At 41.6% G+C, this 23595-nt stretch overlaps 1 protein-coding gene across 5 annotated transcripts in view; it reads right to left on the bottom strand.

Annotated features, from left to right (window-relative positions):
• WNK3 (WNK lysine deficient protein kinase 3) overlaps positions 1–23595 on the bottom strand; it is a 133578-nt gene that overhangs the window by 59414 nt on the left and 50569 nt on the right. For 4 of the 5 annotated variants that reach the window (XM_056540436.1, XM_056540434.1, XM_056540432.1 and 1 more), the window contains exons 3-10: positions 19662–19834; positions 16994–17214; positions 8867–9024; positions 8454–8542; positions 4091–4310; positions 3718–4009; positions 2948–3144; positions 21–116 (exon numbers count right to left, since the gene is read on the bottom strand). In XM_056540436.1, the coding sequence (XP_056396411.1) occupies positions 21–116; positions 2948–3144; positions 3718–4009; positions 4091–4310; positions 8454–8542; positions 8867–9024; positions 16994–17214; positions 19662–19834 (1446 nt within the window). The remainder of the gene's footprint in view (positions 1–20; positions 117–2947; positions 3145–3717; positions 4010–4090; positions 4311–8453; positions 8543–8866; positions 9025–16993; positions 17215–19661; positions 19835–23595) is intronic. The other variant, XM_056540435.1, reaches the window with a different exon arrangement.

The following is a 23595-nucleotide window of genomic DNA, read 5'->3' as shown; positions in this document are numbered from 1 at the left end:
TAATGCAAACATATGAATACCTGTGCACTAAGCTGCCCGTCCATCACTGGTAGTTGCTGGTATGGAGAGCCAGGCTGAGCCATGCACTGCACAGATATCATTTGTGGCATGGGTATCTGAACAAAGGAAAAACAATAACCACAATAACAAAGCTGCATTAACCCCTTAAGGATGCAGGGTTATTCCGTTTTTGCACTTACGTTTTTTCCTCATAGTTACATAGTTAGTATGGTTGAAAAGACATACGTCCATCAAGTTCAACCAGGGAATTGAAGGGTAGGGGTGTAAGGGGATAAGGGGAAGGGATGTTTTATAATTCTGCATAAGCATTAATGTTATTTTGTTCCAGGAATGTACCTAACCCTATTTTAAAGCTATTAATTGTTCCTGCTGTGACCAGTTCCTGAGGTAGACTGTTCCATAAATTCACAGTTCTTATGGTAAAGAAGGCGTGTCGCCCCTTTAGACTAAACCTTTTCTTCTCCAGACGGAGGGAGTGCCCCCTCGTCCGTTTAACCTGGAACAGTTTTTCTCCATATTTTTTGTATGGGCCATTAATATACTTATGTACATTTATCATATCCCCCCTTAAACGTCTCTTCTCAAGACTAAACAATTTTAACTCCTTTCATCGTTCCTCGTAGCTAAAATGTTCATGCCCCATATTAGTTTAGTCGCACGTCTCTGCACCCTTTCCAGCTACGCAGTGTCCCTTTTATGGACAGGCAACCAAAACTGAACAGCATATGCCAGGTGAGGCCGTACCAATGCTTTATAAGGGGGGAGTATTATGTCCCTGCCCCTCGAATCCATGCCTCTTTTGATACATGACAATATCCTGCTGGCTTTGGAAGCAGCAGCCTCATCACCTTCTAAAAATCATAACGCTTTCAATTTTGCACATACAGACCCATGAGTGTTTTATTTGTGACACCAATTGTACTTTGATGTCATTATAATAATTTCACCACAAAATTTACAGCGGAAAAACAAAAAATATTTGTGGGGGCTTCCGATTCTATGCAGTGACACCATATCTTTATTCTGCAGGTCCATACGGTTACAAGGATACCTAATTTATATAGGTTTTATGTTATTTTACTACTTAAAAACTACATGCACCAAAATTAGTATGTGTAAAATTGTCATCTTCATAATTTTTTTTATTTTTCCATATACAGGGCTCATTTTTTGTGCCGTGATCTGAAGTTTTTATCAGTATCATTTTTGTTTTGATGGAACTTTTTAATCGCTTTTTATGAATTTATTTAGGGTATACAAAGTGACCAAAATTACGCAATTTTGGACTTGTGAATTTTTTTTACGCGTACGTCATTGACCGTGCGGTTTAATTAACATTATATTTTAATTTTTTGGACATTTATGCACGAAGAGATGTGTTTATTTTTATTATGTTTATATATTTTTATATGGAATTTGGGAAAGGGGGAGTGATTCAAACGTTTAATATGGAAGGGGTTAATGTTTTTTTTTTTTTTTTTTTTTTTACACTTTTAGTCCCCTTAGGGGACTTTTACGAGGAATCATTAGATTCCTCATACAGATCAATGTGGTTCCATAGAACTCCATTGATCTATGTGCTCTGTGCTTGATTGATAAAGTCTGGTCCTGCCAGGCTTTATCATTCTCAGAGTGGCAGCCAACACAGGAACGGTGGTAACCCCTCCGGCTACCTTAGCAGTGGATTCCCCCCCCACCCTAGGATCAGGCTTTAATCAAGCGCAGAGCACACAGATCAATGAAGTTCTATGGAACTACATTGATCGGTATGAGGAATCTAATGATTCCTCATAAAAGTCCCCTAAGGGGACTAAAAGTGTAAAAAAAAAAAAAGTTGAATTAAAAATTAGAAAATATAAAAATAAAAACACACATTAACCCCTTCCATATTGAAAGTTTGAATCACCCCCCTTACCCAAATTCCATATAAAAAAATATGTAAGCATATAAAAATAAACATATGTGGTATCGCTGCGTGCATAAATGTACAAAATATTACAATATAATGTTAATTAAACCACACGGTCAATGGCGTACACGTAAAAAAAAAATTCAAAAGTCCAAAATTGCGTCATTTTGGTCACTTTGCATACCTTAAATTTTTTTTATAAAAAGCGAAGAAAAAAATACTTTATCAAAGCGATTCCAGTAGAAAAAAAAATTACTTTTGGCTAAATTTTTCCTACTGTTATTCTACTAGAGATTTTTTTTCTCTGTAAGGGTAGGGTCACACGTAACGGATCCACAGAATATCTTACGCTGCAGATCCGCCGATGGCCAATACAAGCGGACACACAGGGACCGGTGAACTGAAATTAATGGGAGGCTGTTTATAGGCAGACTTCAATGCAAAATATGCTCTGAAACCTGCATTATAAAAAGTCTGTGAATGTATTCTTTCACATGCAATGAGAAGAAGGGTGCACCAATGAGCCTCTTTGTTAATTACGTTCCCTAATACCTAATGGACATATAGAAAAGGGATAAGTTTGTGAGATAACCCCTTAAAGACCAGTAGGTATGGTCTCTAACACTTCACAATTTGGCTATTACGGAAATTGCTAGTTTCTGTTGAGGACAAACCAGCAGAGAACTAGGTGAAATAGAAATCCATTTACAGCAGAATGGCTAAACAACACACACACACACACATATATATATATATATATATATTTTTTTTTTTAAACAATGCACACTACTATTGTTTGTAACTAGATAGGAACTATCTGAATAAAATCCTAAAAGTCTGTGGAAGTACTGCAGCAGTCTGGCTACAGATTCTAATGTAGACAACAGATGTGAATGGTTATTTAAAGAGAAGGGCTCTGTGACACTCATTTAAATGTGTCAAGTGTTCGATTACAAGAGCAGCACCGCTGCATATTTCATGGCCATCATGCCTTTTATAGAAGGAACATGCACTCACCGTTTGGGTTTGCTGATAGTGACCCATGACGTGCTGCTGTGGGTAGAACTGTCCCGCATGACCGGGCTCGGTTTGAGGCATGCCTGGGACTTGCTGAACAGTTATTGCTTCATGGGAAGTAGCATAGACTGCACTGTGCTGACTGGAAGCATCTGACAGCGTAATAGATCCTCCTCCTATATCGGACAAGCTATCAGCTATTAGAGGGAAAAAGAAAAAAAACACAAAAACATTACTTTACTGTGTAACTTATTAGTTTATGGTGAACAATGCAAATTAACCAGTAGACAAATTGGCTGCAGTAGTTTTCAACATGGCATAAACTGACCTATATACATATTGTAGACCAGCAATTCACAATCTTTTTTGTCAGGAGCACCTCATAAAATAATTTCCTGTAAGTGGAACACCTACAGATACCCCAGGCCTGCAGTAACAGACATCTGCGGTTGCAGTTTTCTGGAGAACCTGAACGGGGTTTAAAATGTAGTACTGCGTTTCACAGAGCCCTGGCTGGGAATCTGGTCTGCAGTACATAGACAACCCACCGCTCGATTGTCTCCGTTCACAATACTGCAGGAGGCCCAGCGGTCAGATAAATTATTCCCCTATCCAGTAGGCAAAACAAACAATGCACATGAGGGATTAGTACGTATATGTATCTCTCAAACACTACATTTTCAAAAAAGCTTTTACATTGGAAATATGTAAAATTTCACATTATGCATTTCCAAGTTAAGACCCATTTAAAATAGTTCAATAATTTGAACCTGTAACAGATGAGCACTGCTGATACTGCTGCTGCTGGAGTTGCTGGCGCACATGTTGATCCACCTCAGTCTCCTCGCTCTCATTCACTCCTGGCTGGGCCACACTAGCAGGAACAGGGGCGCTTGTCTGCGCTACCGGTGCCGCAACAGCTCTGCTCTGCGAGTCCCGACGCTCCTCTATGTGATCTGCCAGCATCTTCCTTTCCCTCGTCTTCTTGATTAGGGAAACTCTATCACGTATAGATTTAGACACAGCCTTGCTGTCACTTTCATGGAAGAACCCAGACTTTACCTGTATAAAAGAAAAACAAAAAGATAAGACAAACAGATAAGAAAAATCCATTAGGTAGATAAGTAGACAGACAGAAGTTACCATTTCATAAGCCACTTCTTCAGGATTATCTAGTTCTAAGTTAAAGCTGAACTCTATAGCTTCATTGTCTTTGTGTTTTCCTTTGAGTTTTTTGGGATCTTCTACCCATAGTCTTAAAGCTAGAGAAGCGCTGACGCTATCATCCTCCTCTGCCAACTCAACTCGTAGCCCGGTGTCTTCGGCAAAGAAAGCGTGGTTTAAAAGGTCCTTAATCGATAACCTAGGAGCAACAAAGAAACTGGTGAACCAAATTTTTCATACACTGAAAGAAGGGGAAATGTATGGTGTGCAAAGACACCCACTATCTCCAACATAACTGAACTAGATAAGATGCTCTTTAATACTTTACGTTAATTCTTCTGTTCAGCTGTTGTTACAGGCAGAAAGATATACAATTAACTACTCCTTTTTCTTTGCCTATTGCTGCTAATGTATTTTCTTTGGTCGAACAATAAATGCAGATTTATTGCTGGGCATTACAACCAGCAATGACTTTCCTTTCTTGAAGCCAAGTTACTAGGTTGAGCTCAGTTATGTAGATACATTGATTATTGTAGAAATTGGCTCACGGTCGCCACTAGATTTAGGGGGCGCTGTTATTACATGCAATTTCCTTGCATAGAAACTGAAATAACTACTTAAAAGGGTTTACCCACCATGGGACATTGTTTAAACTTCATAAACCCTTATAACATGCATAAAGTCTGTAATGCCAGCAGAAACTTACTAAAATATTAATTTGATACCCAGCAAATCTGTTCGCTTTGCAGCGATCAAGAGAGAAAAGTTGGCAGTCCTGCATGCCCTTCCATGTTTTCCCTCTCTAAAACTTAATTTCCTGTAGGGCTCTGATGCGAACAGGCAAGCAGTGCAGATAAGAAGACCATGCACTGGCCCATGCAAAGACCACACCAACAGAGATACTGGTGAAGTACTGAACATTCAAGGCAAAATAAGTTCACAAGCTTGAATGAATATTGCTGCATAAAACAGATGACCAACCATTGGTAGGATCTGGGGTACAAAGAGGGACATTTTTCTAATGACTGAAACACTTTTGATAACAGATGAATATGGTATTATTTAATACTAAGACAGTGGTCTCCAACCTGCGGACCTCCAGATGTTGCAAAACTACAACTCCCAGCATGCCCGGACAGCCAACGGCCCGGACAGCCACTTTCAAATAGTCAACATTTTTGAGATATGAAAACTCATGGTTTCCTTATGGTAGCCACACAATTGAGGAGGGTCTCACACTTACAAGACATACCAAATATGGATACTGAAACTAGAATTAAAAAAATACACACATACACACACACACACAGTGGTCCCTCAACATACGATGGATTCGACAATGTAAAAAGTGCATTTAATACTCACCTGTCCCCGCTGCTCCGGACCGCGTCCTCACCGCTCCCGATGCTGTCCCAGGGGCTCCCGATGCTGTCCTGCTGCTCCGGCGTCTTCTTCGGGATCCTCTGGCTTCTTCCGCATCTTCTCCGGGGTCCGGGCCTCGCTTTCTGGTGACGTTATTACGTTTGTGTGCCGGCACGGCGTGCGCAGGACATAACGATGCCGGAAAGAGAGTCCCGGACCCCGGAAAATATGCAGAAGACGCTGGAGGATCGCGAAGTGGACCCAGGGATAGGTAAGTGAACCTGTCCGGGATGCTTAAACTGCTATCCGACAGCAGCTTAAGCATTTTGCACTGTCGGATAGCAGTTATTGCGATGGCCCCGACATATAAAAGCATTGTATGTCGATGCTGACATCAACACGCGATGGCCTCTGAGAGGCCATCGTATGTCGATTTGATCATATGTCGGGGCCATCGCATGTCGGGGGGTTACGGTGTGTAAATATATATATAAAAACTTAGCAATGCTTCGTAAAGATTCTACTGGGCTTACAACAAAAACCCAGAGAAGATAAATGTGGAGGATGTACAAGCTCCACACACTTAGAACCCAGAGTTTCTTATTAAATCCAGAGCTTAGGTTAATATCTGGTAGAGAAGGATTTGTGTGAACTTAACCCCTTAAGGACTGAGCGTTTTCCGTTTTTGAACTTAGTTTTTCCTCCTTATCTATTAAAAATCATAACCCTTTCAATTTTGCACCTAAAAATACATATAATGGCTTATATTTTGCGCCACCAATTCTACTTTGTAATGACGTCAGTCATTTTACTCAAAAATCAACGAGGAAACGTAAGAAGTCATTGTGCGACAAAATTAAAGAAAAAATGCCATTTTGTAACTTTTGGGGGCTTCCATTTCTACACAGTATATTTTTATGTCGTACTTCTGGAAAAAATCATAACTACATGCAGGAAAATTTATACGTTTAAAATTGTCATCTTCTGACCCCTATAACTCAAGTTTTTAGCGGTACCATTATTGTATTGATCGGACTTCCCACAGAAGTAGCAGGCAAGTCCAGTAAGAGCATACAATAAGACCCACAGATAAAAAGAAGAGGAAACAGCCACCGGAGCTGAAGAGGACACTGCACTCGGAACACGTGACTCCATACCTAAAGAGCTCTCCTATAGGTGAGGAGGCTAGAAGGAGGAGTTATGCTATTAGCAACGGGTCCCGGCCGTTGTTAGAGGCCGGGCCCGACCCGCTGAGGCCCCGCGTTATAGAACGAGAGCAGACTCAGGGCGTACAGGTATGCCCTAAGTCCCTAAGGAGTTAAAGTGTACCTGTCTTCAACAAAAACTTTTTATAAAATGTAGATTATACAATTATATGTATATTTGTAAAATACACTGGTTAAAAAATGTGTATATCTATGGGTGAAAAAGTGCTGTCTGGGGTCATTGTCCTGCTGGAAGACCCAATATCTCGGACGCATACCCAGCTTTCTGATACTTGGCTGTACAGTGCGACCCAAAATCCGTTGGTAATCCTCATATTTCATGATGCATTGCACACATTCAAGGCCCCCAGTGCCAGAGGCAGCAAAACAACCCAAAACATCATTGAACCTCCACCATAATTCACTGTAGGTTCTATGTTCTTTTCTTTGTAGGCCTCATTCCGTTTTCGGTAAACAGTAGATAAAATATATTGGATGTTCTTCTGGCGCCCTCCACAAAAGGAGGTCGGAACAAGTCTATGACATAAAAGATACCAATGACAGAAACCTGTCTGGAGTGTCGCAACATTTTGTGAAATGCCATGGAGGCTATACCAAATATCACAAGGTTACAGCTATTTAAAAAAAAAAAGTAGATAAATTCCTGCGCAGAGGAGACTGGCTTCAGAAGGTCAGAAACAGAGAAGCCTATTGTATTCTAACTCTTAATACTAGGTTTCTGAACAGACCCAATCACTAGTCTGATCTAATGTATGAATATTAACCTGTGTGAATATAAATCCCTCTCTCTCAGGGATTTTTCTGGTATATGAGAAAGGTATATATTGTAATACTATAGGATAATTAATTTTTGGTACTATTATGGTACACATTCCCGAATAAAAATGTTTTTAACATTAGGCTGCATATGTGCATAGTGCACTGAGTATGTGTATCCTCCACATTTACCGTATTTTCTTGATGTTGCATTTTTTTTATTGCAACTCCAGTAGAATGTTTAGGGAACGTTGCTCTGAAAATATAGTTTATTCATACATATTTCTTAATCTGGCTTCAGTATCCACATTTGGCACATCTTGTGGCCGACCTTCCTAAATTTCATGGCTACCATAAGGATATCATAGGATATATGTACTTAGGAAATCCCATGTGTCTTAAATAGACCATTGGATAGTACTACCCTTTGGGTCATAAGTAAGGGCCAGGGTGTGTGGACTGAACCACATAGACCTGCTGTCTATATGGCTCCCAAAGAGTGCTTTTTTTTTTATGGAACATGTTTTAATAGCCTGTAATAAAGAGGATTTTTATTACATTGATCATTGAGCTATGTTTTCTTACTTGTATTCCTTGTTTTTGTTATAGTTATTTTATAACGTCTGCCTTCCCTGCCTGGAATCCGCATTTCTGACGTGTATATTTTATGCATTAAATTGAAATAAAATATGTTTATAAAAAAAAAAAAAAAAAATGAGGATTTTTATTATTTATTGGAGTTCTGGACTACTTTTCTGTAAACTGTGCATTATATGTTGATGGAGAACTTTTGCTTCCATCAGCTGTATTTATTTTTCTCTTTATCAATGGTCTCAAACTGTGGCCCTCCAGACCACTGCTCTATATGAAAACGCATACAGACCCACACAAAGATGTTTAAGTTAATCTGATAAAGAGCACAATGTCTATTCATGTGTTCGGTATAGATAAAACAAATCATAAATATACGCGTTACCTTATGTACTTTTCATTCTTACCTTTCAGTTTTGTTCTGCCGTATGCAGCTCTCGATGATTTCCTTTACCTCCGGGTCAGACACTTTGTTAAAACTGGCAGGCTTAATACCCTGTGGTGTTAGGAAACACAATTAGCGCTGCTGATGTACTTAACGTAATGTATCCCATTATCTCAGGCCATTTTAAAAAATCAACACACAGATCCTAATACAAATGTAGTTCTGAAGATGGCCTGCTCATGTGGAGAGATATAACCAAATACCACTGAATCAGAAGTGAAATAGGGAATAGGAAGCAATACAGAATACATTAAAGTTAAAAGCGGACATTTCATGTTATAATATACACAGCCAGAATAGAGTGATGGAAGAATCGTTTCTGACTGCTAGGCAATATTGCAACAACGCACAACAAATGTTAAAAGGGGGACATACACTGGTTACTTTGCGGTAGATCTGAGCTGCGTTCTGGCATTCAGAGTACGGATATTCTGAGGTAGCCATTTCCAACATGCACATGCCAAATGCATAGACATCCACAGATTCGTCGTAATGCTCCTCGTACATTTCGGGGGCCATAAACTCTGGGGTTCCTGAGGAGATATGATCAAAAGATGCCATCACCTCTGAGACCTTTTTTTCAGAAACAAACTTAAAAAAAAAAATTGTGGCATCAAGTCAGAAATAGAGGGTCAGCAGTCAGGCTTTGTGAGCTGAATTAGGTGAAAAAATTCAAAATCTCAAAAGCAGATTATAGATCAGAAAAATATTCTCTACAAAACACATCCATTACACTGTACCCAAGGTGATATTCAGGGGAGCTGGTTGGCATAAATAAATGTTCATAAGTCACCTGAATGATAAGTATGCATATAGTTGTATGTGATATATATATATATACACCCGGTGCCAGGGGCCAATACATCCCACTGGCCCCAACCTACCACTTGCTAAGGTGGGACATTTATGCAGAGGACTGCAGCAGAGAACGAAGCCAGATACCGAAAGCATCAGGGGAGCTGCAGGAGGTAAGTTAGGTTATTTGAATGCCGGCAGCCAGGGAAGGTTATTTATTTATTTTTTATGTATAATGTCACCTAACCCCTTTGAAAAACATCAATGAGTGCCAAAAGCCAGAATTTTTTTTTTAATAGATGATAAAAAGACAGTGTCTAACAATGCACCAGATAAAACAGTATAGGCCACTTTGACAAGCCAAGAGCATTGTCTTATGCTGTATATTCTAACCTTACGCTAAGATGGATTATTTTACTAAATCTTCCCCATTGGGTCATACAACAGCCTGCACACTGAGAACTGTCACATAAAGTCATATATAAGGGTGTGGATAGCTAATAGCTTGGGCTATAAAATATAACTTTTAATAGATTATTCTTAAAAAACCTTACAAGCTATCAGTGTCCAAGTAATAAAGAATATATACAAACTCAGTCTATAGTTAAAGAATCAAGCGCACTTTGGGTTTTGCAGGGCCCACCAGTCCATAGAAGCCACACACCAGGGGCATGAGTAATTGGAAGCCACACTGGGTGAGAACAATTTAGTTTTTTCAACTGTAAAAAAAATGTTTTAAGTTTTTCAATACAGTAAATAAAGAAATGCACAATGTGTTCATAAACAAAACAAGGGTCAGGAAATTGACAAAAGGAATGACCATGAATAAAATGACTGAGCAAATGACTCAAGAAATACCTCGCAAGTAACACTCCGTTCTCAATCAACAACCAAAACTTTAGAAAAGACGCTTGGGTAGAACCCAAGAGGTCCTTGAGCAGGCTCAACTGAAATAAAAGAAAAACTGAACATCACAAAGACAGGACGAACGGGGACAAAAGCAGAACACAACAAATAAGGAGGAGGGGAGAAGGGAGAGAAGGGGAGAAGATAGCAAGGAATCAAGAGAAAAAAAAGGGGGGCAGAACAAGGGGAGATTAAAAGAACTAGGGGGGTTGCCTGTCTTAGAACCAATCCCAAGGCTCCCACATGGAAAGCAAAAGAGGCAAGGAATTGGTAAGGGCAGCAGTAAGGGCTTCAAGAGAAGGTCTCTCTCGGATCCTTGCCGCAAGATCCATCTCGGGGGGGGGGGGGGGATTTGCTTCCAGCATTTCGCAATAAGGGTCTTTGCCGCCAAGACAATGTGCACAAACAACTTGAAAGGTTGTTTGGTCAAGGCCCTACTGGAGGGGTGCAACAAATAAACTAGTGGGTCCAAGATCCCCAGTACTTCAGCAACCAACCACTTCACCATATCCCAATAGGCAATAATCATAGGCCAGGACCAGAATATATGGAAAACCGTGCCTAACCTTACACCATAACGCCAACACTGGGGGGGAATATTCGGGTTTAATTTATTAAGCAATTCAGGGGTATGGTACCAGCTCATAAACATCTTGCGTTTCTTTCTTGCAAATTGCGTTTCTTTGTGGGCCATGCATATGGAGGCCTTAGAGGCCCATTCCCAGATAATCCGCCACTGAGGAAGTGTGATGGTGGTGTTCAAAACCTCCTCCCAACGACTCATAACGATGGGATGGGGCACCCAGTCAGGAGGAGTGTTAATATAAGAGTAAATGTCCGAAAAAAGGCCTTTCGTCTGTGGGCCAGAGCGGCACAACCACTCGGAGGCCGTAGGTAGGGAGACCACTTGAGTTCCCAGCACAGACGACAAAGTGTCTAAGCTGTAAATAACGAAGATGTTCAGAGGAGGGAAGACCATGTCAGGAGACCAGGTTGTCAAAGAACAATAGAGTGCGGGAAAGAGGGTCCACTACATCAGCTCAAAAAAAGAGCCCTCCACCACTCCATTCCCTAACCATACAGGAAGTCAAACCCGGGGGAAAGGCAGGATGATAAAGGAAATATTGCAGTGGAGAGAGAGGAAAAGAGTTGAAGTTTCCTGGAGCAATACACCCACAAGTAGCGGGAGAAAGACATAGGGGGAGATTTATCAAAACCTGTCCAGAGGAAAAGTTGCCCAGTTGCCCATAGCAACCAATCAGCTCACTTCTTTCATTTTGCAGAGGCCTTGTTAAAAATGAAAGAAGTGAGCTGATTGGTTGCTATGGGCAACTGGGCAACATTTCCTCTGGACCAGTTTTGATAAATCTCCCCCATAGGTCCTAGCAATGGGCCTAGGGAAACAGAAGGGGGAAGGGACTCCAGAGGAAGGTATTTGGTAGTCGGGGCTAACCACAGCTTCTCTAACTCCATCCATCTACTATAAGCATGGAAAGTGGTCCAGGCAGCGCAAATGGGCAGCCCAGTAGTAATTGGTGACATCCGACAAAAGGCCCCCCATAGGCCTATTGCCATCTTGACCGTCATCGGGAGGCGATGCCTTTTACCATCCAGATGAACTGAAAAATGGCTGACTGAAAAGCACACAGGGCAGACAACGGCACTCTGACAGGCAAGGTTTCAAAAAAACAAAACAAGGCAACTTAGGGAGCATCGTCATTTAAACCGCAATACATTAAGCAAAAATCACAGGGGACAACTGACACCCCTGCCTGGTACCACTGGACAGAGGGAAATGTGAAGAGGAGGCATGAGGAAGCTTGAGGGAGACCATAAGTGAAGAGTAGAGACCCCGCAGTGCAGTAAGAAAATTACCCATAATCCGAAATTTCCTAAAAGTAACAAAAAGAAAGGGCCAACCCAGCCTATCAAAGGCCTTTTCAGCATCCAAATTAAGGACGATAGCCTGCTCAGACAGCCGATTAACCAGATCTATCAGATGAATTACCCGCCTCCGGTTGTCGGCTCCCTGACGGCAAGGTATGAAGCCTGCATTGTCCTTATGTATAAGGGAGGGGAGGAAACAACAGAGACAGACTGCTAACTGAGACTGTCTGACACCATCTCCTCGCTACACCAAGCAAGAGAGCTGGACAAGTTCCTCTAGTTCGGTCTTATCTTTGTAAACTTGCATACCCCCTGATGACACCACTATTAATTTGTTGGTAGAAACGCGTTGGAGGTAAAAAAAAAAATTGTTCTCACCCAGAGTGGCTACCCATTACTCATGCCCCTGGTGTGTGGCTTCTTTGGGCTGGCTGGGCCCTGCAAAACCCAGAGTGCGCCTTGATTCTTTAACTATAGACCGAGTTTGTATATATTCTTTATCACTTGGACACTTGATAGCTTGTAAGGTTTTTTTTAAGAATAATCTATGAAAAGTTATATTTTATAGCACATCCCGAGCAATTATCTATCCATACCCTTATACAGTCATGGCCATGAATGCTGGCAACACTGACATTTTTCAAGAAAATGAAGTGTTTCTCACAGAAAAGGATTGCAGTAACATTTTTTTTTTATACACATGTTTATTCCCTTTGTGTGCATTGGAACTAAACCAAAAAAAGGGAGGGAAAAAAGCTAATTGGACATAATGTCCCACCAAACTCCAAAAATGGGCTGGGCAAAATTATTGGCACCCTTAATTTAATATTTGGTTGCACACCCTTTAGAAAAAATAACTGAAATCAGTGGCTTCCTATAACCATCAATAAGCTTCTTACACTTCTCTGCCGGAATGTTGGACCACTCTTCCTTTGCAAACTGCTCCCGGTCTATTATTGGAAGGCGCCTTTTCCCAACAGCAATTTTAAGATCTCTCCACGGGTGATCAATGGGATTTAGATCTGGACTCATTGCTGCCACTTCAGAACTCTCCAGCACTTTGTTGCCATCCATTTCTGGGGGCTTTTTGACGTATGTTTGGGGTCATTGTCCTACTGAAAGACCCAAGATCTTGGATGCAAACCCAGCTTTCTGACACTGGGCTGTACAGTGAGACCCAAAATCCAGATTTCATGAGGCCTTGCACACATTTAAGGCACCCAGTGACAGAGGCAGCAAAACAACCCCAAAACATCATTGAACCTCCACCATATTTCACTGTAGGTACTGTGTTCTTTTCTTTGTAGGCCTCATTCCGTTTGAGGTAAACCGTAGAATGATGTGCTTTAGCAAAATGCTCCATCTTGGTCTCATCTGTCCACAAGACGTTTTCCCAGAAGGATTTCGGCTTACTCAGGTCATTTTGGCTAAATGTAGTCTTGTTTTTTTATGTCTCTGTGTCAGCATTGGGGTCCTCGTGGGTCTCCTGCCATAGTTTCATTTCATTTAAATGTCGATGGATAGATCGCGCTGACACCGATGCTCCCTGAGCCTGCAGGACAGCTTGAAAATCTTTGGAACTTGTTTGGGCTGCTTATCCACCATCCAAACTATCCAGCGTTGACACCTTTCATAAATTTTTCTCTTCCTTCCGTCCACGCCCAGGGAGATTAGCTACAGTGACAGGGGTTGCAAACTTCATGATAATGTTGCGCACTGTGGACAAAGGCAAATCTAGATCTCTGGAGATGGACTTGTAACCTTGACATTGTTGATATTTTTCCACAATTTTGGTTCTCAAGTCCTCAGACAGTTCTCTTCTCTTTCTGTTGTCCATGCTTAGTGTGGCACACAGACACACAATGCAAAGACTAAGTGAACTTCTCTCCTTTTTATCTGCTTTCAGGTGTGATTTTTATATTGCCCACACCTGTTACTTGCCACAGGTGAGTTTAAAGGAGCATCACATGCTTGAAACAATCTTATTTATCCACAATTTTGAAAGGGTGCCAATAATTTTGTTCACCCCATTTTTGGAGTTTGGTGACATTATGTCCAATTTGCTTTTTTTCCTCCTTTTTTGAATTAGTTCCAATACACACAAAGGGAATAAACATGTGTATAGCAAAACACGTGTTACTGCAATCCTTTTCTGTGAGAAATACTTCATTTTCTTGAAATATTTCATGACTGTATATGATTTATGCTGGATGGTTGTAACTCAAACTGAGGGTTAACGTGGGACCCCAACCTTTTGACTACAGCTTTCAAAGTCATTAAGATCATGTTATCAGTGGTAATACTGCAGCTTATACCCTTCCATTACTGACTTAGGTTTCATATGACAACAACCTGGAAACAAATTGCAGCAACATAAACAAGACATTTAAAAAGGCAATTTAATACCTAAAACCAATAATTAAAGTGTTCTATATCAATAAAGGAAAAGGCTACATCAATTGTGTAATTCTACTGTAGCAGTACATTTTTCCATTTGAGCATAATGTTGTTTATAGCAACAATTTTGCTATTTATTCTTATTCTTTTAAATCAATTTTCTTTTTATTGAAAAACATTTCACTGAGGAACACTCTGGGAACAACTGATACACTAAATTATTGACAGCATGTAAGAGAAATAATGTTGCACTCACCGGTACTGCAACTTCTTTTTTTATTTACGATTACTCACATGTAGGAAACAGAGAGACATACAGCGGTGGGGGGTGTACAGAAAGGAGGCTTCTTTCTGTACACCCCCGCCGCTGTATGCAGGGGTGTGGACATTTTTTTTTTTTTAAGCTACTTGCCCAAGGGACTAAAACGGAGCACAATCTACTTATCCCTCACGACAAACCACTTGTCCTGCTACATTAAATAATTTCAACTGAAATAAACAATAGGCAGACCAGTACGTCACCCCATTAAGTGGATAGGCCCCCTGATAAGTAAGTCTGCCCCATTAAGTAGGTAGTACCCCCTTCAGGAAGGTATGTCCTTTTATAAGGTAGGTACTTCCCCTCATCAGGTAGTCAGGCAGGTAGGGCTCCCTAGTAAGTAAATAACGCCCCAGATAGATATGCCTCCCCCCCCCCCCCCCCCACCTCCCAGTTGGTAGGAAGGGTAGGCAGATAGAGCCCCAGATAGATATGTCCCCCATTATTTAGAGCTCCCCCATATGTAGACCGGTACCACAGATAGATATGACCCCCATCAGGTAGGGCTCCCCAGTAGCTAGCAAGGTCCCCAGATATGACCTCCATCATGTAGGGCTCCCCAATAGGTTGTCAGACCTTCAGATAGATATGACCCCCATCAGGTAGGGCTCCCCAGTAGGTAGAAAGGCCCCATATAGATATGACACCCATTACTGAGTAGAGTCATATCTATCTGGGGGCCTGTCTACCTACTGGGGAGCCCTACCTGATGATTAGGTAGGGCTTCCTAGTAGGTAGAAAGGCCCCCAGATAGATATGACCTCCGGCAGGTAGGGCTCCCATTTAAACAATTATACCACCTAAGTCAGGGTGCCTCCAGCTGTTGCAAAACTATAACTCCCAGCATGCCCGGACAGCCGTAGTTCTACAACAGCTGGAGGCACCCTGGTTGGGATGCACTGCCCTAAGTAGATCGGTTAGCCCCCAGTGGTAGGCAGGTCCTCCCTTATGTAGTAAGTAGCCAAGTTTTGGGTATGTAACTCACTTCTACTTACATCTCCCTGTTCCCTGCAGGGACTTCCTGGTGGAGGTGCGCATGGTGAGTGACGTCATCACAAGCACCGCGCAGGACTTCAGCATCCTGGCGTCCTGTGCGGCATGTGTGATGACGTCACTCATCGCGCGCACCTCCGCCAGGAAGGCATGCTATAGGCTGCATCATGCAGCTGCAGTCTATAGCAGTTTAGTGATGGGGCAAGACAGTCTTGCCCTATCATATGTGAATTATTGCGGCATTTAGCGCTGCTTGCCCGAAGCAGGGCTAAATGCCTGAAGAATTCACCTGCCTGGCGTCGGGCGATACAGTTCCCACATCCCTGTGTATGTCTCTCTCTGTTCCCTACATGTGAGTAATCGTAAATAAAGAAAGAAGTTGCAGTACCGATGAGTGCAACATTATTTCTCTTACATGCTGTTTTGGATTGGACTTGCTAGTTCGTATGTCAGCACCCCACACTACTGCAAGATATAGGATACCTAACCAGTGGAAGGAAGTGTTGTGTTTTAGGTACCTTAATAGAGCAGTGCTGAATTGTCCTACACCTGTGCTACACTAAAATTATTGACAGTGCAGGGTAGAGGCCTGCATTGGGATCCCGTGGGACCCAGCCTATAAAGTGCAGGTGAGGGCGGTCAGGAGGCTGCTCGGGCGGGTAGTCAGGCACTATGCCTGCGGTCCCACAATTCCCGCAGCAGCCTCAGTGACTCAGCCCCACCCTGGTGAATCCGTACCTAAGGCAGATGCTGGTGACTGTAAGTGGAGGGTGGGGCTGAGTCACTGAGGCTGCTGTGGGATTTTGTGGGGCCCGCAAGCAGAGCGCCTGACTGCCTGCGCCCGCACGCAGGAGCCTCCTGACCGCCCACACTTTTTGGGTTGGGTACCGCGGGATCCCAATCCCAATGTAGGCCTCTAGTGCAGGGCCTGATGGCACAGGATGTTAACTTTTTTAAGCACAATGCAAGTCAGTAGGCAATATAGGCCAGTGAATAGACATACAGTTGCATATACCGGCTGAAAAGCTACTGTCTGACAGAGAAAGTATGCCATTTCCATATATCTGCAGTGCAGTATACAGAATCAGAGATAGGCTAATAAATGTTAACATAGGACTGCATTCAGAATTACAGCGTTTCATCAACCTAAAACAACAATCTAACAACAACTACATCCATGTGGTGCATATCTGACAGCAGCTCACCGATCACACTCTTCGCAAAGGATGTCCGCATCAATGTGGCCAAACCAAGGTCTCCGATCTTCACAGAACCAGTGGGCCCCGTAATGAAGATGTTGTCACATTTCAGGTCACGATGAATTATAGGAGGGGTCCGGGTGTGTAGGAACTGCAGCCCTTTCAAAATTTGTCTACACCAACTTCTTAACACTTTCGGCTTCATTACTTTAAACCTTTTCAAGTAACTAAACAAAAAAATAAAATTAAAAATTTCAGTACAACTTGGAATCATGTATTATACATGTGATAGTTGTCTTAATAACCATGAATATTCATTAAAGGGGAACTATCCTTTTAATATATAATTCTGATACAGCCAATTGGCCAACCCCATTTACATCTGATCAATACTGATTATAGGTAACACTGAGTAAGTCTACAAGACCGGTAAACCCCATAAAAAGACTTGATTAAAAAAAAGTCCATAAAGAAAGTAAAAGGGGCTGTCTAACTTATTAAAGGGGTATTCCAGGGTTGGATTAAAAAAAAAAATGCTGCTGAGGCAGAGGAAAATAGAGAAAACAATAAATTAAAGGATAGATACTTAGCAGTAGAGCCCTGCGCAGGACTTTTTTCAGGACTTCGTGTAACGTGTGCAATCCCACCTGCTCCACCAAACATTTTGTCACAGTTTTTAGAGCCATTTCATCACCCCTTGTGGCACTTTATAGGTTTGCAGGACAGCGCAAAATTCTGCTTCATGTTCTGTGACCGCCAGCAACAACCTCATTCCCACCCGCATGTTTGCCTCTGTCTGGTCCCTTGAACTTCTCTCTTTCTAAGATGAGCACTCTGAGCCGGTGCTGTCGACTCAGCCAATCACTAGTTGAGACAGGACACGGCAGCAGCCAATAATTGGTTGACTGTGCAGGTCCTGCGCAAAGAGCTCCTCTGGAAAGCAGGAAGAGAGAAGATCAGGGAATCAGAATGAGGTTTCAGGTGCTGCGAGGGACCGGGATATGTATGATGATTTTTTTTTTCTTTCAATTCCCCCCCAGCAGCATATTGTTTTTATTAGAAAGCACGATAATTCCACTACTACTGTTTTTGTGCTAAAATAAAAAAGATATACTCACGATTTAAATCTATGCTGTGTGCAGTGCTGCTGCTCATTTCCTTTCTAATGGTGTGCCCATATACCTGTGTTTTTTTGTTATAGCCAATCAGTGGCCTTATGCTGTAGGATACTGGGATCAGTGATTGGCTGCAGTGGTGACACAGGTATATGGCATATCAACGCTGCAGCTGTGTAAACTTAGCTGGCAAGGAAAACTGGAGCAGTAGTGCCAGATATGACAGGGACTAACCATGACCTGCTGTGTTTTCTTAAATCTTCGAGAGATAATTTGGTGATAGTGTTTGTATAACTAACACCCTAGTGATTGTGGGACCCCTGCGATCAGACACCTATCTCCTATCACCGTAGGGAATAAGTGTCAGACTGTAAAACACCCTTAATGCCATCTTAAAACCAAGTAATTACTATGTGAAAGCATAAGAAAAAAACATGACACTGGGAAAAGGGGAAGAAAAAAAAATACTGAATTTCTATATTATACTATTATGAGACTATGTTTACTTTCTCAGCGTCTTCTACATGAAGATTAACCAAAAATGTAAATTTTCCAGAGCTTCGTTTATAAAGAAAGCAAGAAGCTTCCCAGCTCTGTAAGCAGGAGTAGGATGGACTTCTGCTTACCAGCTACCAGGTATATTCTACTGAAAATACAATTCCTCCATGTGTGATTCACCCACTTCAGATTATGAAGTATGCACTAAACTGGTATTCTAAGAAGAGGGATGAGGAATATCTGAAATAGCTTTCCTTACTCAGACAACAAGCAGCTGCAAACTCTCAACCAGCCTGCAGTTTGCACAAAAGCAATGCGAGCGAATGCAGAATAATAAAAGGAATCGACCGATTAACCATAATGCAGACTAGTGGTAAAAACAAACAGCTAAGTATTAAGGCATAAACACTTTCAATCAGATCAACCAGCTTGCTTTCTATATCATGCCTATAGTTTACATGGATAATGCCAATGAAGGGTTCTGGGATACAGATTACTTAAACAATAGTTATATGGTTGTAAAAGGCTAATGCTGCCTCTTTGTAACTTTAGATAACAATAACTACCCCCATTTACAGACTGGTGCCCCCTGAAAGTTACAGTAAACGTCACTTATGTTATCAACATTTTGCTGTAACTAGAGGAATAATATGAAGCTATCCCATCCACCTACCATGTACCATTTATAATACTGTTGTAATAGGGGAAAATAAGGGCTTTTGTGACCTCCCCCAGACACCAGTGCATAGGTGTTACTGCTACTTCTGCCCATATAGCTATTCCTCCGCACACTGGTTTGCAAATACTAGTGCTGTCACAAAACCTAAAAATCTTATACAACAACCCCTAAATGCTCCTACAGGAGACATCTGAAAGGCAAAACCGGCTCTACTATTCATAAACTTAGTATCTGGGCAAATTTGCAATGCAGAAGCATCAGAAACCCTGAAAACAGCTCCTGTATTTGGTGGTCCTGAAACATTTATATCAAGAAAAAAAAAACATTTAAATGTAATGGATAATTTTCACAAAATGATCTGTTTAAATTAAAAGACATTTACGTTTTTAAAGTGCCAGACGTCATCAGTTCCGTCACCAAGACTATGCATTTCTTTCCCTTCAGTACGGATTCCCAAGAATCATAAAAACGCACAATGTTTGGATGCTGAAGCCCCTTTAACATCTCGGCTTCTTCTTTGAATCGTTGCTGCTCTGCTTTGGTTAATTTCCTGTCCTGGAAAAAGAAAAAAGGATAATCTCCAGTGAAAAACCTCAAACGTACAGAGGAAATTTAAGATATTTGAAGTTTTCAAAACATCCACACGCTTAGGAAAGAAAACAAGGAAGTCTAGGTTCTAATGACAGGATATACAGCATGTGCCATAGAAGCTCTAAAGTTGCATGAAATTCACCCGTTAGTTTCTTGTGTATCCTTTACAGCAGACACCTTAGACTTTGCAGATGCTGTGGAACAACATTAGTGAATGCATGGAATAAATGTCAGATACTATCCAATTCACTCATAGTTATAACTGATCTGAACTGTATCAAACTGAACAATATTCCTGTTACACAGCATTCTGCCAAAATGTCAGGATCGACCCATATCTGTCAGATAAATCTTTACTGTAACATTAGTGTTGTGAAGCAACGTGACCCATAAAAATCCATGGATTCTAGAAATAAATAAATCTGAGATTAGGGTATGTTCACACGTATGCAGATTTGATGCGCAGGATTTTCTGCTGCAGATTTCAATATAAACGAAATGACTGAGCACAGCTTCTAATCTGCAGTTACAAATCCTGCGCATCAAATATGCGCAGGATCCTGTAAATGTGAACGTACCCTAATACATTTGGCAAATGTGATGCACTGAATACAGGACTGTGTCTAATCCAGTGTCACCCAACCTGTGGTTCTCCAGCTCATGCAAAACTACAACACCCAGCATGCACACACATCCATTTATTTTCCTGGAATGCTTAGAGTTGCAGTTTAACAGCTGAAGAGCAAGTAAGAGGTCACTAGTCTAATTCATGCATCTTTATAAGACACACCGGCTCAGTTTAGGCCTCATGCACGCATATAAAACATGTATGGTGGCACAAGGAGTCCACATGGTCCTGTACTATAAAGTGTAAGCCACCCCCACATACTGCAGTATGGTGCACCTGTGAGATACGGTATTCTTATCTAGAAAAAAAAAAAAAGTCAAAGGGTACGTTCACACATACAGGATCCTGCGCAGATTTGATGCACAGGATTTGTAACTGCAGATTAGAAGCTGTGCTCAGTCATTTAGTTTACATTGAAATCTGCAGCAAAAAATCCTGATCATCAAAGCCGGCGCATTAAATCTGCGTATGTGTGAACGTACCGTAAGGGTATGTTCACACGGCAGAATGTCCGTGTGGAATTCTAATTTTAATGGGATTCTTCTGCACACACCAGAATTTCCGCGTCAGAAATCCCAATTCCGGTGTCCGCAAAAAGAACTGACTTGTCTCTTCTTTCTGGGGATATTGCACAAACGGCGCATTTCCGAGCACCCGTGGTTCCCGCCAGATTATTCAAATGTACAGAATGTCCACCTGTTTTCTGGGCAGATGTTCCACACATTTTTGGCCGTGTGAACCCGGCCTAAAAGGGAAACCGCATCCAACTAGATGAGGCAAATAGAAGCACAGTAGGGTCCCATAGATTTGTATAGGTGATATATTAGTTATTATCTGTACCATATGAATGAGCAGTTAGACCAAGGTAGAAAGCAATAAAAGATGTTAACTTTTGGCCAGTGTAAATGAGAAGTAGATTTTTAGGGGAGGAAATTTAGAATTAGAAAAAAAAAAACCCACAATAAAGACCTATTACTGTAACAGAAGCAAACTAGTGATCACTTATCACTGCAAATAACTTATAAACCTTTTAGGACTGTTTTCATATAGGGATAAGGCTATCAAAGAAGAAAGAAAAAAAAATCCCTCAGTGCAGAGATAATGGTGCAGATTATACTAGATTACATTGCTATTAAAGCAAATTCTCAGGATTTTAAGTTACGGTAGTCTTTATCTTCTGACATGTCAAAGGGTAGGGATGGAAAGACTTGTGATCCAGCTAGCCCTGTCACACTGAGTTTTAGAGACGTTATTAAAGAATGACCAAAAATGTTAGGCGCCAGCAGAAAATTTAGGGTTATTGACTTATAGGGCTGCACGATTTGGGCAAAATGTGCGATTGCGATTATAGAGGTAAATATCGCGACTTTGATATGCGATTTCGATATAATAAACAGAAAAGGTGAAATGCTCCCATTTCATGTCCAATTCCCCCCCCCCCCCACAATTTCATTCCCATTTGACATCCCCCCCCCCCCCCACACACACACATTACATTTCTATCTCCCCATTTCACATCAACACCCCCCCCTCCCCCCCCCCCCATTTCATGTCTATCCCCCAATGTCACATATCCCCATTATTGTTGTTGTGCCAGGGCACGGCGGGGGGGGGGGGGGGGGAATAAAAAATAAGTAAAAAAATAGAAGAAAGCTCATGCTTACCCAGCCCCCCGGTCCCTTGTACAGCCAATAACTGTCCTGACACATGATACAGCTGCAGCCACTGATTGGCAGGAATTGTCCTGGAACCAGCTGGATGGAGAAAAAGGGGACCAGGGCTAGGTAAGCATCAGGTTTTTTATGTTTCCCCCGAACTTACTTAGGACAGTGTTTCCCAACCAGGGTGCCCCCAGCTGTTGCAAAACTGCAACTCACAGGACGCCTGGCCAGCCTTTGGCATAAATCGCAATGTGATTGTGATATATTGTGCAGCGTTACTGACTTCCCTAATCCAGGAATACAGCAGACAAACAACCCAAACCATCCAGAGTGATAGTCCTGGCCTTTTTAGAAACAGCTTCCGATGCTGATCGGTCAAGATTCAGGCTTATGTAAATTTTTCGCAAGGTAATTTTCCTCTAGCCTACTTTCACCACATTCCCACAATAATACACTTGAATACAAATACCTAATTATTTTTAAGTGCTTTGCTTGCTAAGAGGTGCCCAAATAGGTTTGGCCCACTGCCTAGATACAGGCACTTTCATTAGTGACTATGCTGGATCTCCAGTTTTCCCTCAGGTGACCAGCATAGTGCCAGAAGCAATAAGTGTAGCACAGAGATGATACACCAGCAATGTTTTTATATACATTATAGGTCTGAGGATAGATCTCCCTTGTCTGTATGAGGGTATGATTCAACGGCAGAATGTCTGTGCGGAATACTGCTGGAATATTCCACACGGACATTCCACTGCAGCAGAGTCCCATTGATTTCAATGGGATTTTGCTGCACTGCTGACATGGCGGAATTTCTACGGCAGATGTTTCTGCAGCGGAAAGCCCGATTCTCGTGTCCACAGAAAGATTAAACCATTTTTTTTTTGCGGATTTCGCTTGGAAATGCATTGTCGTCTATGAAACATGCATTTTCGAGTGGTCCTAGCGCCCACCAGATGATTCTAACGTGCGGATTGTTTGCACATGTTTTCTAGGCAGACATTCTACACACTATACGCTGTGTGAACATGACCCAATACTGAACAAAACAGAAGTAAATACAAAATTTTGATTGGGCAAGGAAGGATTTCAGACTGTATTTTATTGGATTCTGGAGTATGCTGAAACTATTTTAAGAAAAATGCTGGGGTGGTAAAGTTTTCTGTTTTCGCGGTTTACTAAGGACTTACAGAAAACTTAACCACACCAGGCTTGTTGGGATAAAGGCCACATCATTTTAGTCACCTTGACTGGACATGAAAACAAAAATCCTGACTTGACAAATAGAAAAACAATAACTGGGCCAAAAATCTTTTTTTAGGCTGGGTCCATGTATATCTGCTGAATCAGGATCAGTTTTTGTGCATCAAACACATCAGGCTTTTTCACCCTCTTTAGGGTACATTCACAAACACAGGATCCTGGCAGATTTGATG

Source organism: Hyla sarda, chromosome 9 (genome assembly GCF_029499605.1).
Source record: "Hyla sarda isolate aHylSar1 chromosome 9, aHylSar1.hap1, whole genome shotgun sequence".
NCBI classification, from domain to species: Eukaryota; Metazoa; Chordata; class Amphibia; order Anura; family Hylidae; genus Hyla; species Hyla sarda.
This window is presented reverse-complemented; position numbering and strand designations above follow the sequence as displayed.